General features: G+C 51.0%; 1 protein-coding gene and 1 long non-coding RNA gene across 3 annotated transcripts in view; one reads left to right on the top strand and one right to left on the bottom strand.

The window, feature by feature from the left end:
- Positions 1–26971, top strand: part of FAM167A (family with sequence similarity 167 member A) — a 41577-nt gene extending 14606 nt beyond the window's left edge. For both annotated transcript variants that reach the window (XM_008541534.2, XM_070611421.1), the window contains exons 3-4: positions 4785–5552; positions 23789–26971. In XM_008541534.2, coding sequence (XP_008539756.1) covers positions 5205–5552; positions 23789–24052 — 612 coding nt within the window. In that variant the 5' untranslated portion in view covers positions 4785–5204 and the 3' untranslated portion in view covers positions 24053–26971. The remainder of the gene's footprint in view (positions 1–4784; positions 5553–23788) is intronic.
- Positions 9014–13124, bottom strand: LOC139082043 (uncharacterized). Its single transcript, XR_011537711.1, has 4 exons — positions 12984–13124; positions 11653–11940; positions 10161–10208; positions 9014–9710 (listed from the first exon to the last, which is right to left on the bottom strand). It is a non-coding gene; the product is annotated as an uncharacterized lncRNA (long non-coding RNA).
- Positions 26972–27638: the final 667 nt, after the last annotated feature.

The raw sequence follows: 27638 nt of genomic DNA, 5'->3' as shown, positions 1-27638 counted from the left end.
AGGAACCCCAGACTGGAAGGAGCAGGCACGAGCCTGTGGGTCCAAACAGAGAGAGGTAGCTTTCGAGTATCTCAGGAGAACGTAGGGCAATAGGGAGGGAGGCAGCGCTGCCGGGCATGGCCTCCCACCTCCTTCCCCCTTGAGAGAGACAGAGAGAATGAGTCTCCTGCTCCCTGCCTCCTTCCCTGACTTAGGAGCCAATCCAGAAGGTGGGTTTGAAAGTTGTCCAAGTGAACAGATTAGGTCCTAATGAGACGAGTTGTTGGCTGAATGACTGAGCTGCACCCACCTGGCTCCCCAGGCAGCAGAGGAATTAGCTCATGGCTGGCACAGGCTCTGCTGTGGCAGCCACCGTGGGCCGGAGCGGGCCAGGCAGCATGTTTGAACAGCCGTCCCTCTGCGCAGCGTAGGTCCCCAGGCTCTGTCAGGTGACTGCTGCAAAAAGGCTGACAGGCTCTGGGGCTTGTCCTCTGCTGCGGGAATTTCGGGTTTCCCCTGCAGCCCAGGGGCCTGCCTGGTGGGACACCCCTGAACCTAGTGGGACTACAGGCTGATCTTGTTTTTCCTGAGGCTCCTCGTCCTCCCAGGTGTGGCAGGGTCCTTGGTTTTCCTCGTTGGGCTCTCCACATTTACAAAGCCCAGGGGGAGAGAATAAGTGATGCTCCGCAGCAGAAAGGATGTGGGTCAGATGTGAAGAAAGCCTGTTGGCCCAGGTGTTGCAGGGCTCTTCTTCCCACGGCCTGTGCCCTGAAGTCCCTTGTTTGTTCAGAGGAAGGGGAAGTCCCTCCTGCCCTTCCAGCCCAGGAAGCTGTCCAGTGCTGGCCTCTGCTCCCCTGCACCCAGCCAGCACCTCTCCACCACCTCAGTCTGGGTCCGGCTCTGTGCCCACTAAGTGCCCCCATCCCTGGGTAGCATTCTGGCTCAGCTCCCCGGCCCAGCTGGAGGGAAGGGAAGAACCCCATGGGGCCTCTCGGGCACAGAGGCATCCAGTGCTCTCTGGGACACGTGTGATAACCAGAACAGATCCTGTTTCAGCAAATCCTCGCCACCCGAGTGTGCTGGGGGCACCAGGAGGCAGTCTGGGGCTCGGTCCTGCCTGTCACTTGTGACTGTGCACCTTAAAGTGGTGAGTCCCTGACTCAGGACTCTCCATGTCCCACACATGCCTTGATGATAATAATCATCCTCAGGTGGGCACAGCTTTTTACAGTTTGCAGAGGGCTTTCACGTACGAGACTCCAGCTGGTCCTCGCAGCATCCTTATGAGGCAGATGGGGGTGGGGAGCACCATTGCACAGATTAGGAAACTGAGGCCAAGATGCTTGTGGGTAGCAGATCTGGGACCATAACCAAGATATTCAACCCCTGGCCCTTGATCTCACCGTATGGGTGTTACAGTGTCAAACCTGGGTCACCATGGGGGCCCTGAGCTGTGGGAAGGGGTGTTAAAATGTGAGCAGGGAGAGAAGAGATTGGGGTGTACAGTGGTGTTTTTGTAAACTGAGCCTTTTTCTCCTTCCTGTGGCAGACCTGCTGGTCCCACCACGGTGAAAATACAATTGAGATCTGAAAGTTTAGCGGGGAGTGGGGTCAACTGACTTCATCTCACTTGGCTTCCAGGGAAGGACAGAAGGGTACGGAGATTGGCACAGGCCACCCAGCAGGTGAGGGACCAATATGATGACTGCCCAGCACAGCCCACAGGGGTCCATCTGGTGACATGATTGACGTAGCCCTGACAGGTCTCGGCATCTCAAGAACAATGGGTTTTGAAGTGTAACTTTGTCTAGGACTTCCCGTACGCCAGACACCAGGGTACAGGCTCAGCATTTATGACTATCTAGTCTTCGCGATGACCTGTGAAGTCGATATTATTATCCCCAGGGCCGGCTTCATGAGCGAGGAAGCCAGGCAGTCCCACAGGGTCCTGCACTTGGTTAATGCACTGCTGTCCCCCGTCTTGAAATCCCTTAGTACTTTTTAACAAGGAGCTGTGCATTTTCATTTTGCACTGAGCCCAGCAAATTATGTGAGCGGTCCTGGTCATCCCCACTTCTCAGAAGAGGACACAGAAGCACAGAGTGGTCATGAAGCGACATACCCAAGATGGCAGAACTGGGTGCTTGGGTGGGGGGGGGGTCTCACCACAAGGCCCATGCCCTCTGGAGAAGAAAGAGGCTGACTCCAGGTCAGAGGACTCTGGGTCCAAGTCCCACTGCCCGCACCTGCCCGTGGCCAGGAGTGAGTCACGTCACCCCTCTTAGCCTCAATTTTATCATTTGTGAAGCAAGGTGATCCTGCATGCTCCTCAGGGCTCCTGTGAGGCTCACACGGGACACTGTGCACACAGGTGCTTTTATACCCTCCCTAAAGCTCAGCAGATCAAAGGATCATCATGAGCTGACTCACAGCGCGCTGATGCTCTTGTTAATGCCTCCAAGTCGTCCTGACACCTGATGTTTTCGCAGGCCTCTCTGAATTGATTTAGACACTGCTAATTAAAATAAACTCCCCCTACCCAGGGAGGCAGCCACACAAAGTCATCAAGTCGTGGCTGTTTCCCACCCCAATGGGAAGAAGACCCTTCCGTCTCAGGTTCTCCCTCCAGCCGTCGGTGGCCCTGCCCTCTGCAGTGAGTGCACAGCGGTGGGAGAGGAGGGGAGAGGAGACTTCCTATCCGATTCATCTGCTTACAGAACTATGGTCGAGAGGGTGCTGCTCATGGTTTTTCTGCAATTAGATCCTCTCCAAAAAGCTTCGCTGGAAATGATCAGAGCTCCCCTGTCGGTGGGAAGAAGCCCTAAGATAAAGCCGCCTCAAGGCACTCTCAAAACAGATTCTGGCACCTCAGCAGAGAGGCAGACGGCGCCTGGGAGGGGCCTCAGAAGGTGGCTAATGGGTCTTTAGATTTGGAGAGATGCTTAAGGAGCCTGTGTGATGGTGAGACTGCACAGAAAGGCCCCCAGGAGAACACCCCCACATTTGCAGAGCATGCTAAAGCTACAGAGAGTGCCTACAAACCTTAGTTCTGCCAATCCCCAAAGCCTAGGAGGTTGGTATTATCAACCCCATTTTACAGACAAGGAAACTGAGGCTGGGCAAGTCTGACAAAACCTACAGCTAGGCTATCTGACCCCAAGTCTAACCTTTCCGTCTCAAGACAGGGGTTCTCAGCCCTGGCCACTCACTGGGATCACCTGGGGAGCATTAAAAATATGCTGATGCCTGAGTCTCACCCCAGATCAGTCTATTCAGGACCACCTGGCAGTGGGGCCTGGGAATCCATGTTTGTCAAGGTTCCTTGGGGATTCTCACCTGCATAGCTCTGCTCGAGGTGAGGACTCAAGGTGAGAACTAGGTTTCTCTGCCATCACTTGGGGTGGAATATTCCTCCTCATTTCTCAGGGATGCCCCAAAGCAGGGGTCGGGCTCAGAGCGTGGGAAAGGTGGGGAGGGTGCAGAGGGCAGCTGGAGTTCTCTGGTCACATCCCATTGCAGGCGGGATTGTAGTAACCATCCGGAGCAGACAGAAAGCTCTGCTCTTCTTGGACCTCTCCCCACTCGGGTTGGATAGGACGGACGGTCCAGCCTGTGGGGTTTTTTCTCCCGCCTCCATTCTCTGCCCCTTCTTGTACCTGCCCATCATCACCCCATGCTCAGTTCTCATCACCCCAGACAAGCAATCACCACTCTTAGTTTCAGTTTCTCTCCTTGTAGAGGTGTTTTTAGGCACATACAAGTCAATAAAAACCTCTCTTCCGTCCCCTCCTTTTCTGCATCAAGTGTGGTGTCCTCTCCAGGCTGCAAATGTCTCGTTTTTTTCATATAAGCTTTATCTTGGACATCATTCCATAGCAATTCATTCGTTTTCACAGCTGCATGCCCTCAGCACAGATTTTTAAAACACCCTGAAAATCGAGGGCTTCTCTCCCCAGTCCAAGTCAAACGTCTCCTACCCTGACGTACCGTCTCCACTTGCCTGGACCCTGTGGGCACAGGGACATGGAGGCCTGATTCTAAGAGTTACTTCTCTTCCCTGCACTCCAACATCATGGTGTGGGAGCCTGGACTGACCCCTCTCTCCAGAGGTGGGAAAGCCAAATCTGATCAGAGAGCTGCAGCCCTCACCCCGGAGGCCCTGCTGTGTGGGCATTTTAGGTGAATGTGAGAACCGTCTTTCTAGAACGGTGAGTCACAAGCTTTGTGCGGGTTGACCATCCACCTTGAGTGCAGCCGGCTCTTCCTCTGCTGCCGTAGGTGCATGCACTTTCTCCTCTGAGGGGGGAGGTGAGGCGTTGTTCTTGGGGAGGAGGAAGCTGAGAGTGTGCAGTAAGACTTGCCTTGAAGGGCCAGTGCCTGAGGCGGGGCGGGGTCTGCATGGCGACCCGTGGGCAGCTGCGCTCAGAGGAGAGACCTGTGCCCTCAGAACCAGGCCACTGGGCCTTGTCCTTGCTAACCACTGAGAGCTCCTGGGTGAGTCATTTAACCTCTCCGAGACTCAGCTTCCTCAAGTGTAAAATGGGGACAGAAACAAGCACCTACAGACTTGCAGTAAGCATTAAATGAGATAATAGAGGTGGAATCATTTCATAAATGGTGAAACACTGTACAAAGTATTGATTTATTGTTAACTTCTCTGCATGGAGTTAAGGTGTTAAAATTGCCTCGCTTCTAGTCCTGAACTAGCAGTTAGCAGCCCCGTCACTGAGCCTCTCTGAGCCTCAGTTTTCCCTCGTGGGCAAGAGGAGGGATTAGTTCTGAAGTCATTTGCATCCTTCCTGCAGGGCCTCACACCAGCCAGCGGCTTCTCACCACCTGCCAACAGGAGAGAGCTCGCCCCGCTTCCCCGCCAGCCTCTGATCCGCCTGCACCTCCTCCAAGACTGATAGATCTTCTTGGCAAAGCTGCCCCCAAAGATTCCTGCTAACACTTGTCTGTTCCTGCCTCTTGCGAAGCATGGCACCCACAGGACTCTGGGAAGAATCTTAAACCTGAGCCTCCGCAGCTGCTCCAGAGGGCGCTCTGTGTGGCTCATTCACCGTCCCACTCGGCTCCAGGAGCTGCTCTCATCCTAGCGATGCCCTCGGGAGCCTTAGCCCCAGCTGGGTGAGACCATTCCAGAGCGGGACACAACCTTGCCACCGCCGAGACTCCCACACCGCCCCCACCACCTCCCATGCCTGGCTGCCCCGGCAGACTCTAGAATGTCCGTGCCCCAGATCCAAGTAGAAGAAGTGGTGGGTGAGGAAGATGGGCTGGCAGGAGCAGCCCCACCCCCCGATGACCACCTCCGGAGCCTGAAGGCCCTCACCGAGAAACTGAGGCTGGAGACCCGCAGGCCATCCTACCTGGAATGGCAGGCCAGACTGGAGGAGCAGACATGGCCCTTCCCGAGGCCGGCTGCTGAGCAGGGAGAGCGTGAGGAGGAAGAGCCCAGGCAGCATCCCCCACCTAACAGGAGGACCAGCAGGGACCCTGGCCCTGGGGCCACTGGCAAGCTGGAGGGCTTCGAGAGCGTTGATGAAGCCATAGCCTGGCTCAGGAAGGAACTGGTAAGTGGCAGCCCCTCCAAGGATCCCCAGAGACGATTCCATTCTCCTTCTGTGTGTCTCTCTCTGGCCCTACGTGTCTCGCCTCCATGTCTCTATCTTCCTCTCCCCTACCCCTCCCTCTCCCAACTGCACATCTGTTGTCTTCCTATTAAATCAAGGGTAGACCTCATGACTACATAGTTACCTGAGATCCACCTGCCAATCAGCAGCTAATCACAGGTACTTATGGAGGAAGGAAGTGTTGCCCATGAGAACCGGAGCCCATGTTCTGAAGGTGTCCCCACACTTCCCCAGTGGTCGCTCCCGGCATCAAAGTCTCACGCTTTCATTCCTGAGGACTGCTTAGGGGGCTCCTGGAGTGTGCCTACCCCTCCTTCTCTCCGTCATCCACCCAAGCTGCCAGCCGGCTCCTGTGACCACTTGTTCAGCAAGCGTGAGTGGCCACTCTCCTCCTGGCGCTGTGCTGTTCAGCAGGGCTGTGTGGGGCGAGCTGGGGACGGAGTTGTGTGGGGACAGAGCTGTGCAGGGACTGCTGTACGAAGCTGAGGCTCAGCCCTGCCGTGCTCTACTAATATTGAGCGATGTGCAAAGCGCTCCCCAGAGGGAGGCGTGGCTGACCAGGCCTAGGGTGAAGGCTTTGGGCTGGACCTCCGGAAACAGTAACAATCCGGCCTGAAGTCAGGCCTGGGGGGCATCCAGGAGGAATGAATGTGAGCAACTGGCATGCATTTGGGAGCTGGGGCTAGCAGCTTGAACTTTCTTCTGTCCATGGCATCTATCAGCCATAAGAAAGGGGGTGGGTGTGCAGAGCTGTGAGCTTGTTGCCCAGGGAGAATCACTGGTCCCAGGCATGGTGGCCTCTCAGCAGAGCCAGGCATGATGCTAACCCTCCCTGTGCTCTCGACTCTTGCCCTGCCCCATCACCTGTGGTCACACCTGCCCCGTCAGGCCACTCTGGCCACAGATGAGCCAGCAATCAAGGGCCAACTGCCTTCCGGAGTAACTAGTAACTCCTGGGTCAATAGGGTAGGCAGAGGTCGGCTTGGTTTGTTCTGCAGAGTCCTGAAAAATAACTGCACCAGGGCCTGAAATTCCTCTTGAGTTGAAATAAATATTTGGGGCTGGGGTGGTGGGCTCAGGCATCTGATTAACTGGAAATCTTTTTTGGTTTTAATCTTTGGTGTTAAGACTGCTTCTCAAAACACACTGTTCCGTTATATGTGTCTTGAGTAACTGGCGTGTAAGTTGGCTTGCGTGGAAGACAGGGCACCTGTGGATTCCTGGGGTGTCTCCACTGCTCCGTGGCTACTGGGTATTCGTGGGGGTGTAAGAGGTGAGGAAAGATGGACACAAGGGGGCCAGGGTGGACCCTGGAAGCTGCCTTAAATTCCTGAGGCCGAACTGCTTTGATTTGTTTTCATAAAGAGGGACAAAAAATATTCCCATTAATCCAGGATTCGATTTGTTGACTTGGGTTCACGTGAGGTTTTATTGCTTCTGGAGGCTTTTACTTTCTGAATAAGTTAGCCTTGCCCATTGGCCCCCTGTGGGGTGGGGATCAGAGAAGGGATTCCTGCATGCAAACAGTGGGAGATCTCTGGAGCTTGTCCTCCTCACCCTCGAGATGAGAAAGGTACCTCCCAACCCCGGCTGCAGATTAGAATCACCTGGAAGCCTTGATCCCTCCCAAATCCTGGACCACAATGCAGACCAATCTAATGAACGCCTGTGCTTGGGCCCAGGCTTCAGTAGTTTTTTAAAGCTCCCCAGGGGCTTCCAATGGGCAGCCTAGGTTAAAAGCCATTGCCATAGATCTGCAGACTCTGCTTGTTTTTCTTGCCAAGCCACTGCCAGCCAAGCAAGGGAGATGCCCTGGCCAGAGTATGGTGGCTGAGAGGAGGAAGGTGGGTCAGATCAGGGACAGCACTGGGTGATGTATAGAGTAATACTCTGTGGGCAGAGAGAGGAGCGGTAACTGTCAGGACTAACTTGGCTGCCAAAGGCTGTCTTAAGTAAGTATAGGGACTATCAGCATTATTAATAATGCTTTATATTTGTGTATTTGCTACCCTCCTCACCACTTCCCTGTGCTTCTAGGGGTATGTAATAATAATAATACTGGGATTTGTCACTAATTGAGTTTTTACTGTGTGCCGGCTACTTCGCATGCATTGCTTACCTCCTCTGATTGTTACATCACCTTCCTGTTACCCTCACTTTACAGATGAGAAAACTGAGGCTCAGAGAGGAACATGGCAATAAGTGAGAGAGTAGAAATTTGACCAGTGGCCTATCTGGTTGCATCGCCCATGCTCTTCTTAGCCACCATACTACGTGGTATCTTCTGGAGGCAGTTGATTTTGCCATGTGAATCCTAAAAGTGTAAATTCACAAAGATGTCATCAGTCAACAGAATGCATGAGGTTGGGGGCAGCGGGAGAAATAAGACTGAATGAGGGAGTCCCAGCCCTCACCTGACTATCTCTTTGATTCTTACAAGGGACCTGTGCAATTGCTAATCTCCATTTTACAGATGAGTAAACCAAGGCTCATAGTAGTCAGACAACCTGCCTAGGATTATTTGACTAGTAAGTGACAGAGCCAGAGCTTGAATTCAGCCTTCCCCTGGGATTACAGCAAGCTTTGGGGAGAGAGGCAGGAGACAAGGCAGGGGAGGCCCGGTCGGACATGCCTACTCCGTGCAGGGCAAGAATCTCTCAGAGCGGTGACTCTCACACTCTAATGTGCACGCACATCTCCCAGCTCTCCCGTTACAACGACGGTTCTGATCCTACAGGTCTAGGATGGGGGTCCACAACTCCAAATTTCCCATAAGCCCCAAAGCAATGCTCTATGCTGGTCTGTGGACCACACTTTAAGAATCACAGACTGGGGGCTGGCCCGGTGGCGCAGTGGTTAAGTGCGCATGTTCTGCTTAGGTGGCCTGGGGTTCGCCAGTTCGGATTCCAGGTGCAGACATGGCACCAATTGGCATGCCGTGCTGTGGTAGGCGCCCCACATATAAAGTAGAGGAAGATGGGCACGGATGTTAGCTCAGGGCCAATCTTCCTCAGCAGAAAGAGTATTGGCAACAGATGTTAGCTCAGGGCTAATCTTCCTCAAAAAAAAAAACTCACAGACTGAAAGGCAGGCAAGTGTGGGACCAGGAGACCAAGAAGGGGCCTTGGAGGGAAACCCGAGGCATACCCAAGCCTGTGCCCCAAGCCCTGTCCCTGAGCTCGGGGCTCAGCCAGTGAATACGCCTCTGAGAATGAAGTCAGAGCATCCTGCACTGAGTTGTCCAAGAAGCAGATTCCTTCCGAAGAGTGTATGTCTGAGATCAAAAGCAGCCCAAATACAGGCTGGCAGGCAGGCCAACTTGAACGTGCAGTTCTGCCCGCTTCGGAGATTAAACAAAGGTGACTTGGAAAATCTTTTGCTTGAATGGAAACGGAGACTTCAACATTTGAACAAACCCATTCTCACATTTTTAAGTGTCAATCAAAGAATTAAACTTCATGTCATGGTTTTTCTGATTCATAATCTGTGAACTCATTGAAGGAGTCATTAAAAATTAACCTATTTTTTTAACCCAATGAAAGAGGTTTTAGGTAACCTTTGTTTTATTTTAAGCCCCGAATCAAGATTTCTCTATACCTGGGCAGGCTCTCTCTGCTGATTTGTCAGGCTCATGGGCAAATTCGTCTTTTCTCTTGATGTGGCCAAGGAAACATTAACAATCTGCAATTCAGTCAGTCCTGTGGCCATGTTCCCTATACAATGCCAAAGTCTCCCATTTGGTAGAAGTTTGGGCTCAGTCGTGGGTTTGTGCCCAGCAGAGGGCAGGCCCTGAGCCGTTCCCTGACCATCGCAAGACTGTCTCAGGAGCCGTTCATGCCACCAGCAAGGCATTTGCTGCCAATGTTGGCCCTTTGAGAGGCAGGCGATGTGGGGTCTGGAAGGATGACTAGTCCACCACCTGCCTCCTAGGAGGCAAGCTTGAAGGCCGAGAGTGATCCCCTGAATCCAAGGCAAGAAAGGGTCCTAACAGCTCCAGCAGGCCTCCTCTCTGCCTCTCAGCTTTCACTGCAGGAAAGATGACGATCCCTCCTGTCACCTCCAGGGGCTTCCCAGGAGACTGGGTTCTCCGTCTTACACCTGCGTTGGGAAATACAGAAAAGGCGGAGATCCTCTAACCCTGTTGGCCTTACTCTGTGTCGCCATCTGGCTGTGGCAGGCAGGACTGCTGCCTCTGTGCTAGGCAGCTTCTGGCCACCTGACTCCTCCAGGCAGAGGTCCAGCCTGGCTGTTCTCAGGACCGACTCAGAGCCGGGTTAGTGGCCCTTGTGCCTCTCTGCTTGCTCCAGGCTGCTCATGTGGCCAGGAGGTCACAGCCTCCAGCTTTCCACCTTTGGGGCGGCCTCATTAGGTGGCCGAGTGGCCTGGGGTGGGTGGGGGCGTTGCTTCAGGAAGGGGTGAGCTAGCAGAAGCACGACCCTGAAGCTGTGGGACTCAGCCGTCTAGCTGAGTCTGGAATTCAGAACATTTTGCAAGCGCTGTGACCACGCTAGGTCCCAGAGCTCACAGCACAAGGGAAGAAGGACGCACCCTTCTGTCTTCTCCATTCAGTCCTGCTGGAGTGTTCCCCTTGCCAACCTGAAAGATAAAGGAAAGGGAGAAATCTTTTACTTGGCCTGTGTGGTGCCAAAACTAGAAACAAAACGAAACATTCCAGCTTCCTGAGGGTTGTCTTTGTGGCGAGAATCCTTTGGCGTCAACAGGTAATTTTCTTTTAGCCTCACACGGGTGTTTGATCCCTGCAGACAGAGCCCTCTAAAAGTGTTTATGGTTGTTAGAAAAAGAGAAAAGAAACCTGACAAGTTTTAATAATGCTAGGGCCTTCCGCGGCAGGAGGCCTGAGGACCTGGACCCAGCTGGCCCCTCTGTGGCCAGCAGCTTGACTTCAGCCTCTCCCGGTTAACCCTCCTGCCCTGGGCTGCCTGCTTGGCAAGCACATAACTAGTGTGTCCAGGCACAGCCCTCTGAGGCCAATGTTATCTATTTCTGCTGAATGGTATGGCTGAATGATAGTGCAAATCACTGAGCATCTTCTGATGGGGATGGAGGTGAGAAATGTGAAGGCGATCGCCATGTCACTACCTCCCATCTAGGGAGCAGTTTATGGTCCCCAAAGCACTTTTAAATACAGGAGCCTATGAGAAGGCTTGGAGGTATTTGCTGTTCTCATTTTACAGATGAGAAGATAGAGGCTCAGAAAGATAATGAGCCTGAGGGTCAGAGAGGTTGAGTGACTTGCCCAAGTTCACATGCAAGGATGTGGCTAAACCAAGACATTGACCCGCATCTCCTGACTCTGGATCCAGATCTCTAGCCTTTGTACTACGTATGCATACTCACCTCAAATGTTCAAGTCAGCGGGGCCATGAGTTGTCGGAAAGCTTGAGTTTAAAACCCTGATTTCAGAACGGACATGTGTGAAGAGTTACAGAGAGTTTTCGGCCATGCCTCGTAACAACCCTTTAGCAGTGACTGGGACAGCCATGCCTGTTCCATGATGAGGATGGTAACTTGCTCAGAGTGCCCCGGTTGGTGCTGGCTGAGCTGGAGTTTGAATCGCAAGAGTTTCTAGTCCAGGTGTCCCTTTGCCCGAGCTGTCATCTCCGTGTACCTGGGGGCCTTCAGCCTGTCCCCACCAGCCACCTGCAGGGGGCAGACTCTCTTCTATTAATCTGGTCAGATACTGGCCCTTTAGTGGTTGCTGAAGAATTTATAAGCAAAGGTACCAGCAAAGGAAATACTCCAAAGTGTCAGTGATCTTTATTTCTGGGTGCTAATATTACTCTTTGGACTTTTCGGTAGTTTCTGAAATTTCTAAAATAGGAATATATGTGATTAGGAAGAAAACGGATTATGCAAGACAAAAGAAAGAAAAGAACCAAGCTCCTCTCTGTCTTGCCAATGTAATTGCTACACGTTCCTCACCTAATGGTCCACAGATTTAACAAAAAAAAAAAAAGGCTTGGAATCTTCTAGAATAAGATAAGAAAAATGAAGCCTGACATCCCCAGAAATTCCCCACCTGGAGTGAGGGCTGATGAGGTGGAGCCTGTTGACCAAGGAGACGAAGACAACTCCAGATCAGGCGTTCTTGACCCTTTCTTTTCTTGGCTGTCTTGCAGTGCAAAGGAGAAGGAGAGGGAAGGAGATGAGGCCTGACAGCCATACTTGACCAGAGTAACAGCACCAGGCAGACCTGGGGCTGTGGGGAGACAGGCCGGGGTCCTTTGATCCAACCCTCTGTTCATTCAATACAACCAGTGTTCAGCCAAGGTGAATGGGGCAGTGTTCTTGTCTTTATGGAGAGTCCCTTGTAGAGGAAACAGACGTAAACACAGTGACATGGCATGAGGAGAGCTATACCAGAGGTACAATAAATATAGTTCCAAAATGCTTTGGGGAGCTGAGGTCCGATGTGCCATGGTGAGTGGTCGCATGTGCCAGGCACGGTAGACAATGAAATTAACCAGAGAAGAAACACAAATTCCTCACTTCCTCAGCAACCAAATCCCTATCTTTAAGCGGGATTAACAGTAGGCTTCTCCTTACTTCCCTTTCACATTTCTCCTGTAATAGTTAAAACCCAATTCCTCTGATGGGTACCTCCCAGTTATAAGAGCTACACTCCACGCTCTCGTGTGTAGTGACTATTGAACGAGGCGCCTAGGGCATTTGTTAAAAATATAGATCCCTCCCGGGCCCTCTGTGGAAATTCAGATTCCTTAAATCTGGGGTGGTGTCAGGAATTTGACAAGTGCCTGCCAATGATTCTAACGCAATGGGCCCATTAACTTTGGTCACAGCTGGAGTGGGAAAAGCATAAGATGCGTAACTAGACTAGACTTCCAATCAAGTTCTACCTCATCCTAACTGCGTGACTTTAGGAAAACCAATTAACCATAGTCCTGGTTTTTGTAGCTCTAAAGTGGGGATAATAAATACCTTTCTGGCAGGATGTCATAAAGGGAGGATGAGGAGGGCAGGAGAAGAAGGCAGGGAGCACTTGCTGAGTCCCTGGAACAATCAGGTACTAGATTATGCATGATTGCATGCATCACTTCATTTCATACTCTCAGTGTTCTTTTAGGCTCGGCACTATTACCATCCCCATTTTACAGATGAGAAAATGGAGGTCAAGTAACCTGCCCAAGAGGAACCAGCAGAACCGGGATTTGAACCAAGATCTCCCCAACTGTAGAACCCTTGCTTTGAACGGCTGCTGACAGCCAGTTGCTCTCGCTATCCGATGAGCATGAATGCACTTTGTAGTTCATGAAGTTTTATGCTCATTCAACACACTCTCTCACTTCCTGGAACTTTGGTGTGTTATTCTCCAAAGAATAATTTACTCACCTTGCACTCTTTCCAAGAACTCCCCTGTCTCTGAGAAGGATGCTCATTATTCTAATACAAAGGCCAGGTGTGGTGGCACATAGGTTCAGAAGGGACTGTTCAAGCCCGAGGCGCGCCTCTGTGCTAGACAATGCCTTTCTGGGGGATGTGTTATTTTATAAGCTCCTGGACCCACCCCCTGTCCCCAGGCTGCTGCCAGGGGCTGAAAATCCAGGTACTGCCCACTGGCTGTTGGTCGTGTCCCTCGGCGCAGGCCTTAGCCAGACACAGCCAATGAGTAGCCAAAAGCCAGGGAAAGGTCAGAGAGAAGCTCATTCAAGGTGGTTAAGCTGTTGGCCATGTGGGGATGGTCTGCATCAAGTCTGCACCAAGGGCCTGGCACTCGGGAGCCATGGTTCTCAACCACCAGGCCAGGTTGGAGCCCACAGGCAGCTCAAGAGGCAGGGGAGAAGGATGGTCGCAGGTGGGTGAAGAAGCCTGACTTCTCTGCTTCCCACACAGCTCCCACCCAGGGCAGGGACTGTGACTGAGGAGGACAAAAGCTCCTCTTTCTAATGCTGCTAATTCTAATAGTGCTAGTTAGAATTTTGAATGAAATCATCAAATGCTAGAGCAGGAAGGAACCAAAGCAATGATCAACCATTACTTTTCAGTGAGAGAAGGAGATGTGTGGAGAGATTCCACGAGTGTCCATCAGACTGCTATTCACAGGCTCCAGCCCAGCCCTCTCCATCCCACACCCTTTCTCATCTCACACCCATGTCAGCAGCCCCACGGTCTGTGCTGGCCACATTTCACGGTACTCAACAGTTCCAGAGAGCTTCTTGAGCACCCAGGGTGTGTGTGTGGGGAGAGAGCCCATCTCTGACTCATCCCCTAACTCTGGAATGTGAGCGGGGACCGGAGTCACAGACACTCCACAGGCACAACAAATACTCCGCTGAGAAGGGTTCTTAGTTCACCACAGGACTGTAGGCTGCTGTGAGGCCCCTCCTGTAGCTGAAGCCCAAACCATCTGTTCTTCCTGAGGAGGCAGGTTCCAGGGTAATGGAGTGTGAAATGACTTTAGAGAGCAAAACGGCCTCAATCAATCCTGGAAGGTGGGGCAGAGAATAGATTTGCTTCACCTCCTTTTGGAAGCACAGGTGGGAATCTATATATAGAAACTACAGGTGCACAGGAGCCTTAATTACTCATGCAAGACCCACGTCCGCGGAGGACTCATCCCACCAGCAGCTCTTCCTCACTCTTGGTCAGCTAATGTTACTGGCTTGTTCTGGGCTCCCTCAGCATCAGATGTGAAACTCCCTCTCCATCAGTTTCTGGGCTGGGAAGCCCAGAACCCAAGAAAAGTCTAGAATTCCCAACATTGGTGCTCCAGGGGTCTTCTGAGGGCTCTGTAAGGATGCCAGGGCACCTCAGCACCTTTTGTTCACATTTAACAACTGCCCTGGTCAACTGATCTCAAGGCAATCACTTAAGGAAGTACAGTGAAGCCTGGGATGGTCAGTACTTCCTGCATGTGGAAGTTCAGAAGGCAATGCAAGGAGCTCACAGCAGAGCAGGCAGATGGTCTCTGCCAGGGATGTCTTCTCACTGTCCGCTCTTTTGCCCAGAGACACCCAGCAGGGTGGAGAGGTGAAGGAGCCAGACTTCCCTGCCATCTTGCTGGGGGCCCAGTGGTAATAGCCATGCGATGGGCCCCACTCCAGTAGCCTGGCATGAGCGGCACAGTCCCAGGACTGGCTGTTGGCCCAACAAGGCCCCCACTTTCTGTCCAGGGCAGTGGCAGGGAAGTTAGGGAAGGCCCTGGCCCCACCCTGGTGGGCCTGGACCTCATCATGTCCAAGCTAAAGACATCTATGCTTGGGAGGGTCCCCTGCCTCCATTTCAAATCCGTTACTAGCTCTGTGATGCTGGACCAGACACTTGATGATGGAGATGCTAACACTGCTCTACCAACCCCACTGGCAGTGCTTGGTAAAGAGTGAAGAGCGACACAGGTGTCAGGTGTCAGTAAGCATCCAGGAAGTGTTTGCAAAGCTTGGGTTGGTGACTAGCTCTACTCCGGGCACTGTTGGGGAGTCAGGAAGAATCAGGGCCTCCGCACGGAAGAACTCATATAATCTAGAAGAGATGGGAATGTCACATGGGAAGTAATAACAAAAATTGAATGCTTAGCTCTGTGGTTCTGATTATAAAGAAGGAAAAAGTAGAACTAAAATATATGGAACCCCATGTATGGTACCAAGTGTCTTAGATATGTTTTATTTATTTAGTTCCCAGACCGGGTATTATTACTATGCCCATTTCGCAAATGAGGAAATTGAGGCTCAGACAGCTTGAGCAACTTGCCCAGTCACCCCACCAGTGGGGGGTAGAGAGGGACTTTGAACCCACTACCTGATGCTTTGCTCATTCTACTCGCTGCCTCTCCACAGTGGTGGGGAGACAGATGATGAAACAAGCACAACGCCGTGTGTAGGTGCTGTGCAAGGAGACACTCTTGGTGGGGGTGTCACCCAACCTGCAGGGATCGGGGGCAAAGGCTAAGCTGAGCCTGAAGAATGATGGGGTGGGAAGAGTGGTTCTAGGGGAGGGGACAAAGACCCAATGTGGCTGCCATGGGGGCGAGAGGCTCAGAATGGGAGAGCAAGGGTGGGGAGAGCAGGAGCCAAGAGTTTCCTGTTGTGCCTTTGAAAGGTTTGAAGAAGGGGAGAGACCTGCCCATCGGCCTCTTGCATGTGGGACCAGGTGTAGAGTGGGAAGGGAGACAGGGAGGAGGCTGGCCAGGAGGCCAAGCTGTGGGGTGAGAGGTGACTTTGGGCATGCTAATCCAGGCCTGTCTTTCCAGGCCTGTCTCTTCTGCTCTTGGTTTCGGGCACAGAATTCCTTTCTCCCTTTCCTGAGTGTACAGTTTCCAAGCCCCACTCACATCTGGGATGCAGTTTATGAGGTGTGGGGGGTGATCAGCCTCCCCTTCCACAAAGTGCCCAGAGGCACTCATCTCTTCAGGGGCTGAACTGGAACTGCATCTTAGTCTGTCCAGGCTACGACAACAAAGTACCACAGCCTAGGTGGCCTAAACTATAGACATTTAATTCTTACAGTCTGGAGGCTAGAAGACTTGGTACGGGCATGGCCAGGAGAGGGCCCTCTTCCAGGTCACAGATTTCTCACTATGTCCTCACATGGTGGAAGGGACAAAGGAGCTCTCTGGGGTCTCTCTTATAAGAGCACAAATCCCATCACAAGGGCTCCTCCCTCATGACCTAATCACCTCCGGAAGGCCCACTTCCTAATACCATCATATTAGGGGTTAGGATTTCAAAATATGAATTTGCAGGGGGACACAAACATTCAGACCCCAGCAGGTTAGAACCCAGAGCCTCTGAGGACAGATCTGGGGGCCCTTCAGAATGCACCAGCTGGTCCTTCCCAAAGGCCAGCCTTCCCAGTGAAGATGGCAGTTGGGCCTAGGACCTTCCAAGTTTGAAAATCAAAGACTGTTTCATATATGTAGAACTTGACGCTTGCTGTAGAAGACGGATTGTCCCTGGCGGGGCCTGAAGTGCCTCCTCCTCTCTGCCCTAGCTCTGGGGCTCTACTCTGATTTTCCCTCCCAGCAGACGGGGGCTCCAAGGAGACCATAAGAGCCCCTTGGAGGAGCCCAGCCAGACAGACAAATCATCTCCTGCCCAGGGGATGGAAGCCATGGTGCCCTCTCACCCACCCACACGCCGGGCTGAGGGCATCCAAGAGAACCCTGAACCAGCCTGGCACCTGCACTGGCCCAAGGCTAGAGGCTGCAGAGCACATGACAGCCATGAATGTGGCCTCTGCTTTCCAGACGCACTGACCTGCTGCCTCCACAGTAGAGACCTCCAAGAAACATGTTCCAGCCTCATCTGAGTCGACAGCTTTCCCTGGAAATCAATTCACAAACACAGTTTGGTTTTAGGGGTGTTTGAAAAGATTTTTTAAAAATATTTTTCCCAGAATCTAAAGTTACCATCCAGCAGCACATTTCAATGACACCGCTCGCTTTCTTTCCTATCAGCATTTTTCTGGCTCTCTCTCAGAGGCCAAACCCAAGATCAAATAATGAATAGTATTTTATCCAGGCTTCTAATCAGTGTTATGTTCCTATACGACACTGATTAAAACAATAAGCTGGACCTTTCAGTTCAGTTGAATAAATCATGTGACATGTTACAAAAACTATTTCCAAGGTCCAAGGATTAAGTCTCACAGAGAACGGACCGTCTTCTGTCCCTTCACGCACGGCTGAGAAAATGGCCTGGATTGGGTACCCGGTCTCTCTCCAACGTCAGTCAGAGGTAATTGTAGTTGTTGGGCTGGGCTAGCTTCGAGACGAGCCTCAGAAATAGAGACGAGACAAAATGTCCTTGATCACCTTGGGATTTTTTCTGTCTGCCCTGATCTGTGCTGATGAGGACACTCTCCAATTCTGCTCCTTCGTTCCCCTCTGGTTGGTCCCTGGGCACTGGGATTTCTCTTCGGCAAGCTTTAAAGACACATTCGGAAATCTCTGCGGCACGTATGCTTTCAGATTTTCACAGGGTCATGTCTCAAGCCACTGTCACTGTCTTGTTTCTCCCAACTAAGAGAATAGACACTTTCACAGGCAGAATTCTCCAGAAAACGAAGAGCTAGAGAATAGAAGCAAAGCAGATCAGGAATTGGGCTCTGGGGAAGACTTTGGTGGGAAGAGAAGGGTCTGTGTGACAGCCCATGCGTCTGCGCTCAGCCTCGGAGGCAGAGGCTGCAGCGGGTAGAGGTGGCACCTGTGGAAGAGCTGCTCCTTGTGCTCCTGATGGTCTCATATTTATATGTCCTTCATTTTTTTTTAACTCCTAAAATCTTCAGGACATTTTTGACCCGTAGATATCAGACTCCAGAAAGTATTCCAGCAGATCCCATTGGCAGCTAGGAAGAAAGGCATTTGCCGCCCTGGAAAGCCAAGAGATCATTCGGTATCTCGGACGGAGCAGGTGAACACAGAGCATGAGGACAAAGGATGCTGAGGAAGGAAATCAAGTTCTCCAGGTTTCCACAGGAATGCTGCTTCTCCCAAATGCTGCAGGGGTTGTGGCAAAGGACACAGTGCTCGCTCTCCTTGGCAGTCGGTCTGAGCCCCTCCTTCTGTGGCCGCTGTTCCTCTAACCCTCCTTGGAGATGCCTTCAGCCTCCCAGACCACTCCGCCTCCTTCAGGATCTAGTCAGTTCCCAGTGCTACTCAAGTAAAGAACGTATCACACAGATCCCTGATGGTCTAGGATGGGTCCCCAGTCGCCAATGCCTGCAGCCACACTTGCTGCAGTAGGGTGACCAACCATCCCTGTTTGCCTGGGACTGAAGAGCTTTCCAGGATGTGGGACTTTGAGGGGTAAAACCAGGAAGGTCCTGGGCAAACCAGGTTTGGGTGATCACCCCAAATTTGCAGCTTTTGTTGTTGTTTTTAAATTGTGGTAAAATACACATATGATAAAATTTACCATTTTAGCCATTTTGAAGTGTATAATTCATTAAGTACATTCACGTTATTGTGCAACCATCACTGCCATCCATCTCCAGAACTTTCTCATCTTCCCAAACTGAAACTCTGTCCCCACACTCACTCCCCTCTCCCCCTCCCCCTGCCCCTGGCAACCACCATTCTACTTTCTGTCTCTATGAGTCGACCCCTCCAGGAGCCTCAAATACATGGAATCATACAGTATTTGTCCTTTTGAGACTGGCTTATTTCACTTAGCATAATGCACTCAAGGTTCATCCATGTTGTAGGATGTGTCAGAATTTCCTTCCTTTTTAAGGCTATAATAATATTGCATTGTGTGGATATACCACATTGTTTATCTATTCATCCATCAGCGGACGCTGGGGTTGCTTCCGCCTTTTGGCTGTTGTGAATACGGCTGCTATGAACAGGGGTGTGCAAGTATCTGTTCAGGTCCCTGACTACAATTCTTGTGGATATAGGCCCACAAATGGGATTGCTAGATCATATCGTAATTCTGTGTTTAATTTTTTGAGGAACCACCATACTGTCCTCCACATCATTTTACTGCAGCCTTGTTTTTATTCCACTCTGCCCAGAGGGAGGAGTCAGCCCCTTTTCCGGCTCCCCAGGAGATCTCTAGTGCCCCAGGAGACCCGGCTAAAGAGACCCCACAGCAAACCCCTGACACAGTCATAGTAACTATTTCTGTCCTCTGAATTTCCTCGGCTCTCCATCCTCCCGGGTTTCCTCCCTTGCCCTTCCCCCCCCCCCCCGGAGCCTCCTGTGTCCTCTCCCCCAGGGTCCTCACCACCCCCCATCTTGCCAAGCAAAGCTGAGGAAACCTCCTCCTCCTGCAGAGCAGTTTAATTACTTCCTTGAATTACTTAATCCCGCCCTTGGGGATTCACCTTCTACCTTAAGAAACAACCGGACTCTCCTAAGAGGCGTTCTTGTCTGATTCAACCAAACTCAAAGAAACAAACTACAGCCAAGCACAGACCACAAGCACAGCTACTGCAATGAGGCCCTGATGTCTGCTACCCCCTTCGTGTGCTCCTCACCCCGTGGGAACACGCCCTTCCCTACAATGCTGAGTCTCCCCCTTCACCAAACACTCTGCCCTAATTACAGGATTGCCGGAATTACAGGCCGCACCTCTGAGAACCTGCAAACGCTTTTATCCCACAAGGGCAACAGGCCACCCTGGGAGGGAGGATTGGGAATCCGCACGTCCTACATTTGAGCCTTTGCCAGGGGGAGCATTAAACTCCTGTTGATAGCTGAGTCCCTGGGCCAGGTTTTAGGGCCAGCGTCCCTGTCTCTTTAATAAAAGCTTAAAAGTGGGAGGACCTGGCCAGTTTCCCCACTCAGAACCCTGGCTTGAAGAGAAAGAACGTAAATGGTGAACTTCTTCCCTTTATTTGACCAGCATTGTTCAGCTTGTATGGCATATTACTTATTATCTAATTTGCTTCTCACAGTCCTTAGAATAGGCCTTTTCTGTGGAAGAAGAGACAGCAGTTCTAGGAGTGTGAGTGACTTGCCCAAAGCTGCACGCCTAGCAAGGAGTGGCGTTCGGCTTGAACTCACATTCTAACTCCAAAGCAGTGGCTTTCCCACTTCTGCTGCCTCGGGGACCCACCCCACTTCCGGGTAGATAGGAGCCATGGAGAAGCCACCAGCTCTGGGCTGTCAGACCCCAGGTGTGACCCAAGTGCCCCCAGCACAAGCTGGCTGATCCTGGGTAGTTCTTTAACTTCTCTGGGTCAGTTTCCTCATCCATAAAACAGATCAAGATACATATCATCTAGAGTTGTGGAAGATGCAGTGAAACATTGCATGTAAAGTGCATCTGAAGGGTGTGCCAGATGACAGGAGTGTGTTATCGTCTCCGCCCCAGTGTCCTCGTGGCAGAAAAAAGAGAAGAAGGAAGGAGGAACTCCCTGTCCAAGCGGGACTCTCCTCTCCTAACGGCATCACAGCCCTCTGCGGGAACCGCGTTTTTCTGACTTACTCTAAACACGCTCAGCAAAGACAGACCTTCATTCAAACTTCCCAAAAATGTTCCACTTATAAAAAGCCTCTTAGCTGTATGAACCTTGAGGACATTGTGCAAAGTGACATAAACCAGGCACAAAAAGACAAATATTGTATGATTCCACTTCGATGAGGTATCTAGAGTAGTCAGAGTCATAGAGGTGGAGTAGACTGGAGGTGGCCGGGGGCTCGGGGAGGAGGGAACAGGGAGCTGGTGTTCAATGGGGACAGCATTTCAGTTTGGGAAGATGCCTAAGTTCGGGGGATGGATGGTGGTGACGGTTGCGCAACAGTGTGATTGCGTTTAATGCCATTCAACTGTGCACTTCCAAATGGTTAAGATGGCAAATTTTAGGTTAAATGTGTTTTACCACAACTGAAAAAAAAATCTGTGAAAAAAAAGCCTCTTAGCCCTGCGCATTTTGCTCAGGTTTCTTTGGAGGCTGTGAGAACTCGTTCCTATATGGATTTGACTTAATTATAGCAGAGTTACCTATTAAGCAAGGACTCAAATTAAGGTTTAAGGTGTAAAGTCACCCTTGGAAATCCCTGTGTGGCCCACAGAGTAGGTGAGAATAGAGCCAACACCGCTGGTTTTCCTTGTAGCACTGTAACAAACACTGTTTTCTTTGAGCGTCAGATGAAGTAGTTGATTCAGGGCTCGGAACAAAATATATATTCCTAGGGAGTCCTAAGGCAGGATGCTCACACTATGAGATGCCCTCAGAGCCAAGGCCTTCTGAGGAAGCAGCGGGGTCCCAGCCCCCTGCTCATGTTCCTTTGGGGCAGGAACAAGTAGAATGACCAGCATCGCCATCCCTATGGAAAATGTGGTTTTACTTCTTTTGCAGAGTTGAATGCATCCAACAAGCAGTGTGAGAGGTGGCTCCACCGAGGTAGCCTGTGTCCAGTCAAAGGAAACTGGACATGGGCCTCACTCTCACCCCTTCCAGCTGGCTCTGACGGCCATCAAAGCCTAAATTGTTCTCTGACATTTGAGTGGGTCTATTGGCCATAGAAAAATAGCCCCCTCTCCACACCAAGTACCCACTGTAGGCTGCATCTCACAGATACTCCCAGACATCTTCTCAAACTTGCAATTCGCCAACTTTAAAGGACTTTCTTGAGACCTGAGATCCAATTCCTGAGGCCAAAGTTCAAATCTAAACCATAGGGTGACTAGCTTTCAAAGAGATCTATCTTCAAATTACAGAATACTCCAAAGGGAGGTAGTTTGAGCAAAACTCCCAGAAAACCATATTAAATAAAGCCGTGGGTGTGAGCTGCATTGCCTTTCAGACAAATTTGACCCTTATCTCCTTTAAAATGGCTTTGGCAGCACCCAGCTCAGTTCCAGGCATGACCAGGGGCTCCAAATAAATGAATGAATGACTAACTGCCCTGTGGCTAGCCTGCCATCATTAATTTGGTGCTATTCTCAATCAATAGAATTTCTGATTGTCAATAAAGTAACATTATGTCCAAGAGTTGAGAAGCAAACTAATGAACTCGAGGCTGTGAATTTTCATCCCAATTTTTCCCTTAAATACTTTGCTCATCCCCAAGCAAGACTTTCTATCATGATTTTTCTCATTTGTAAAATTGGGATAAAAGACATCTGTAGAAGCACATAAAAAATAAGAGAGGAAAAAAAGAACAACGAAATGCTTCCTAGTGAAGTTGCTTATTTCTCCACCCTGCAATGCACTCCATTCCATACCTGAATGGGGGGAGGGGAGCGGGGAGTGAGAACATTTGCATTAATTTTCATAACCACATGGAGGGGCCCTCTGGGATCTCATGGTTGACTTTTTCTAAATCAGTTTGGCTCCAAGCACCAGGTGAATGACACAGCTGAGCATGAAGACACAAAAATACTAAAACAATGACCACTTGCAAGCATCGGCAGAGTAAATGGCAAGGAGAAGTTGGATCTCGTGTCTGGTAGGGCCAGCTGGTGTCCTGTCTTAGTGACGAAGCATTGTTATTGGAAAATGCTCTGCATTAGGAGCCTGAAGAGATTCCGTGAGCTCTGAAGCCCATGTCTGCCACAGCAACTCGTTGAAACTCTTCCAGCTTGTAAAACATTCAACCAAACTGCCCTGCTGGTAACTCAGGGCGAGCTGTGCAGGTCTGACAAGGTTAACATGCAGATGGATTTTGGAAACTGTAAATGTTAGACCAGGTGAGGCATTATTACCACATCCCTTCTTCAACAGGAAACATTGAGGCACTAAAAGTATCATGAACCTTCTAGTAGGTCCCTGAGCACAGAACTAGCTCCATACCCCACATTCCAACTCTACCCAAAGAGGGAGAAGAACTTAGTTGTCAATAGTTTGGGTTCTGGAGTCTCATTTTCTGGGTTCCTAATCCCGGCTCTGCCATGCATTAGCTTTGTGACTTGACACAGTGACTTGCTTTGCTGTGTCTCCATCTCTTCATCTATAAATTGTGGATGATGGTAATGTTACTTCACAGAGTTGTAGCAGAGATTGACTGTTGCGTGTTAATATGGACTGAATGTTTGTGAAACCCTAACCCCCAATATGATGGTATTTGGAAGTGGGGTCTTTGGGAGGGGATTAGATTTTGAGGTCATGAGGGTTGGGCACCCATGATGCGATTAGTGTCCTTTTAAAAAGAGAGAGAGACCAGAGCTTTCTCTCTCTATCCTATGAGGACACAGTGAAAAGGTGGCTGTCTGCAAGTCAGAAAGAGGGAACTGAATCGGCCTTGATCTTGGACTTCCTAACCTCCAGAACTGTGAAAAATATCCCTTATTTAAGCCACCTTGTCTGCGGTATTTTGTGTGGCAACCCAAACCCCTTCCCCAATCACATTTCTTCCTTCCTGCACAGAGGTTTGGTATTTGTTTGGTATTTGGTATCTGAGTTTGGTATTTGTCATTCCCATGCATTCTTTATACTCTTACTCCATCTGTGCACAATGAGACTGAGCTGGAAATACCTGAGAGCCAGGACTGACTGCACCTCTTCCAGAGGATTTAGACAGTGTCCAGCCTAGCACAAAGTATAGTTTGGCAAGTACGTCCTCATTTGTCACCTCACTGTGTTTCTTTTCACCTCTTTGAGCTGGGAACCTGCTAATATCTCCAGGTGGGTCAATCGATGAGGCAAGCCATTAGTTAGGTCTCCTATTAACAGGTCTGTGCTTATCAGGGAGTATGGAGCTGCAGCCCCCCTCACCCAGCTTGGTGCTGATGCCTCCTCCTCCCTTCCAGACGGAGATGCGGCTGCAGGACCAGCAGCTGGCCAGACAGCTCATGCGCCTGCGCAGTGACATCAACAAGCTGAAGATCGAGCAGACGTGCGACCTCCACAGGAGGATGCTCAATGACGCCACCTACGAGCTGGAGGAGCGGGACGAGCTATCTGACCTCTTCTGCGACTCCCCACTTGCCTCCTCCTTCAGTCTCTCCACGCCACTCAAGCTCATTGGAGTCACCAAGATGAACATCAACTCCCGGAGGTTCTCTCTCTGCTGAGAAGCCCTAGAAGGGGCAGAGGAGCCAGAACAGAGGGTTTGGGAGGCGGGGAGGGGGCATGGGAAGGGTGTTGAGGCCAAGTTATCCCAAGTGGGTCTCCCCAGAGGCAGGGCTTCCCTGCAATGTGAACCGTGGGCCCCCAGGACCCGTCAGCAGGTGCTCTCTCAGGGGCCCCAGCTGTGGAGCTCGACGCCCCCATGACTGGCTCTTGCTTAATCCCCAAAGCGTTCTGCAGAAGGGCCACTCCACCCAGATGTTCGGTGAGGCCTGTGTTCCCAGCACAACACGTCGGTCCTCCCCTCAGTGATCCACATTCCTGTTTCCCGGAGTCACTGGTGCTATGAACTGGGATCCCACGGGGCCCCCACAAAAGCTGTGATTTTTGCAGAAGGCTTCCTTAAGGGCACTGAGCCCCCAGGAAGAGGTGATTAGATATGTCTGACAGGGACCCACCAGAAAAGGAATAACAAAGTGCAGCTTAGGGACACAGGCCCCACAGCTGGCAGGCAGTGCCCCGCTGAGTGGGAGGTCCGGGCTGCCATCAGTCTTTACCTTGGCACTACAGGTGCTGTGTAAATGGTTTCTGGCGTGTGCCAGGACACACCAGTGTAGCGTGGGTGGAGCAAGCACAGATGCGCTCTGTTGCCTGCCCTGGCCACATGCACCAGTCCAGTCTCCAAAGAGCCCCTCTGCCGCCACCCCAAAACCCCGGGGAGTGCCTAGGAGACCATGGGCGACTGAACGAGGCAGGTCGTCAGTAAGTTTCCCATGACAGGATGCCCCCAGGGGGCCAGCAGAGGCCTCCTGGTGGACTCCAACTGTGTCACCTACATCAACTTCTTGCCCTCCCCAGAAAGACTCCAGGGAGCCAAGATGCTGGCCCTGAGCCTCCTCTGAGATTCTGTGCCTGACTTCAAAGACTAATTTTAATTGAGTCAGACTGATACTAACCTGTTGCTAACTTGTTAATAACTTTGATTTTTGTCCGAATGGTGAACCAGTTGGGTAGGTCAAGTACAAAGGTTCAGGATTTGGTTTTAAAAGTTTCTTCCTAATGACAAGTGTGACATCAGCAAGGTGAGGACTGAGGCCTCCACAGCTTAGGGAGGTTAAACTGGTAGAAGGCTATGTGGAGGAGGATCCCCCGCCAGCTGGGGAGTTTGACCTTTGACGTCATCTACTCAAGCCTCCCATTCATAAAGGAGTAAAGTGAAGCCAGGGAAGGAGAGTGACTTCCCTCAGGTTACACAGCTCTTTAGTAGCTGTAGAAGATTGATGTGTGGAATCATTACTAATAATACCTAGACAGATCATGTATCAGTGAACTTGAACCCCAAAGATGGTCCTACTCTTTTGCCAAATCCACAAACTGCCAACCCCTCTTCTCTCCACTTCATTCAGCCCTTGTGCACACCTCCCACTTTGCAATTCAGAATATTGGGGCCAAACTCAGAGCAATGCCTGGCCAGCGGGCCCACAGCATGTGTATTGCCAATCACAAGCCTGTGGGGCAAGGAAGGCATCCTGCTGCTCTGCCTTTCATGGTTCATCTTCCTGTGTAACCTCAGTGGGGCCCACGCACACTCACATTCACACCATGACCCACCTTGGGAAACGTTGCTTTTCTTTTGTGGGCCGGAAGTGGGAGGATGCAAATGAATGGTCCCTCGTCAGACAGAAAAGAACTGGTCTCTCCCTTGTGATTTCAAAGAGCCAGGGGTTTATGCTTCCTTCAAAGGAAGTATAACCACATAGCCAAGATTTGTTTTCAGCCCGACTCTGACCAGTGACAGAAGTTTGAGGCCCACAGGACTCTTCCCCAGAGAAGAGCTCCGTGGAAGGCCAGGCCCCTCAGGCCTGTTCCCCCACAGGCAGGACAGGAGGGAGATTTTCTCTACCCCGTGACGTCCCTCCTCAGGGATTAGGTACAGCGCCGCCAAGTCCTGCAGAGGCTCCTTCCAGACGAGTCCTCGAGGCTGTGGGATATCAGGCTGCCCTACTACGCACGCTCACCACTCACTCTATAGAGACACATGCGTACACATACTCAAACCCTCACAGGAAAGCTCACTCCATGTTCTGACAGAGATGCCAAACTGATTTTTTTCTTTTCTAGAAATCAATTATTACAGTAACTGAAAAAGTTGGATTTACCTAAAGCTGAATGATTTAGTTGAATTTCATCAACCCAATTGAATTGGAGTCAACTGGGCGATTTAGTTGTTCAGTTAACCTAATGCTTCCTTCCTTTCTCTGTGTTCTGAAAGGAAAGTGAGGTCAAGACACACCTTTTTGGGCAGGTTAGATGTCTCAGCTATTTTGCTTAGTCCATCCTAAGAGAATTTTATTTGGGGATAAGGAAGGAGGAGAAAGAGGAGGGGATCCAAGAAGAGCATAGGAGGGGAGAGAGAGCTGTGTTTTCTTACTCGTCGTCTAGTGTCTGTTAGCTCCCTTGTCTCCACAGTGAACACAAACAACTAACCAAGTCGATTCAGCTTTGTGAAGTCCCTGCTTTGTGTGGGTCAAGAGATGTCTGTGAGTTGGCTGCAACCTAACCCTCCTTGCCAGCTCCCCAGGGCAACCTTCTGGCTTACCACATGTATACAATACTGTTTCCAGTTTTACTCATTATCTACCCCTCTCTCTGCCATCCCCAAGGTCCCCTGGGTGTAAAGCGTGAAGTCTCCATTGACACTGCTGCCGCGTAACGTCTGATGCCTTCGTGGGCTCGGCAGTGATCACAGAGGCCCGGAGAGCTGGGCAGGCTTCACACGGCCTGACCAACCCCTCGCCTCCTCCCTGTAGCAATACCAAGTGCTATTACATAATCGATAAACAGTTTATAATTTTATTTTTTATGATTATTTGTTTCTATATTGCTGTTAGAAAAAGTGAAATAAAAAATGTTTCAAAAGAAGATATCTATATAAAGAGAAGTTTATTTCCTTTTACCTTGTTCTTGTGACAGCTCACACAGGGCCAAGCACTTAATGGAAAGAAAGAGAGAGGGAAGGAGGGGAGGAGGGTGGGAGGAGAGGAAGAGAGAAGAGGATGGAAGGAAAGGAGGAAGGGAGGGAGGGAGAAAGACAGAAAGAAAAGGAAAGAAAGACTTGAGCAATCAACCCTCGAATGGAGGTGTGGGAGGAAGGCATGGACTCACTCTAGTCATGCTTCCTCCTTTATCGAGGCTTCCTCCAAGGAGGGCTGCTTGGTGGTGGCTGCCATCAGGAGCTTCCCAGCGTGGGCTAAGTGAGGTCAAGATGTGGAGTGAAGAGACACACAGCCATTATTCCTGTAAATCCATTCTCTCCTACAACAGCCCCTTCCAAAGGTGGCTCTGACTGGATTCAGGATATCTGGGCCCACCTCAAGCAACGCCTGGACAGTGGACCCACAGGACATGTCTGTCACGTCACAATTCCCTCGTGGAAGGATGGCGCTTAGCACTACCACGCTCTGAGCAGAGCTAGTGCCTTAAACTTTTTCAGCCTCAGCATCCAGTCTGCGTGAGAATCACCTGGGCGCCCATTGCAAGTGCATGTGCCCAGGAAAACCCCTGGGCTCCACCTCAGGGACTGGGTGTGTA

Source organism: Equus przewalskii, chromosome 2, assembly GCF_037783145.1.
Source record: "Equus przewalskii isolate Varuska chromosome 2, EquPr2, whole genome shotgun sequence".
Classification (NCBI taxonomy): Eukaryota; Metazoa; Chordata; class Mammalia; order Perissodactyla; family Equidae; genus Equus; species Equus przewalskii.
This window is presented reverse-complemented; position numbering and strand designations above follow the sequence as displayed.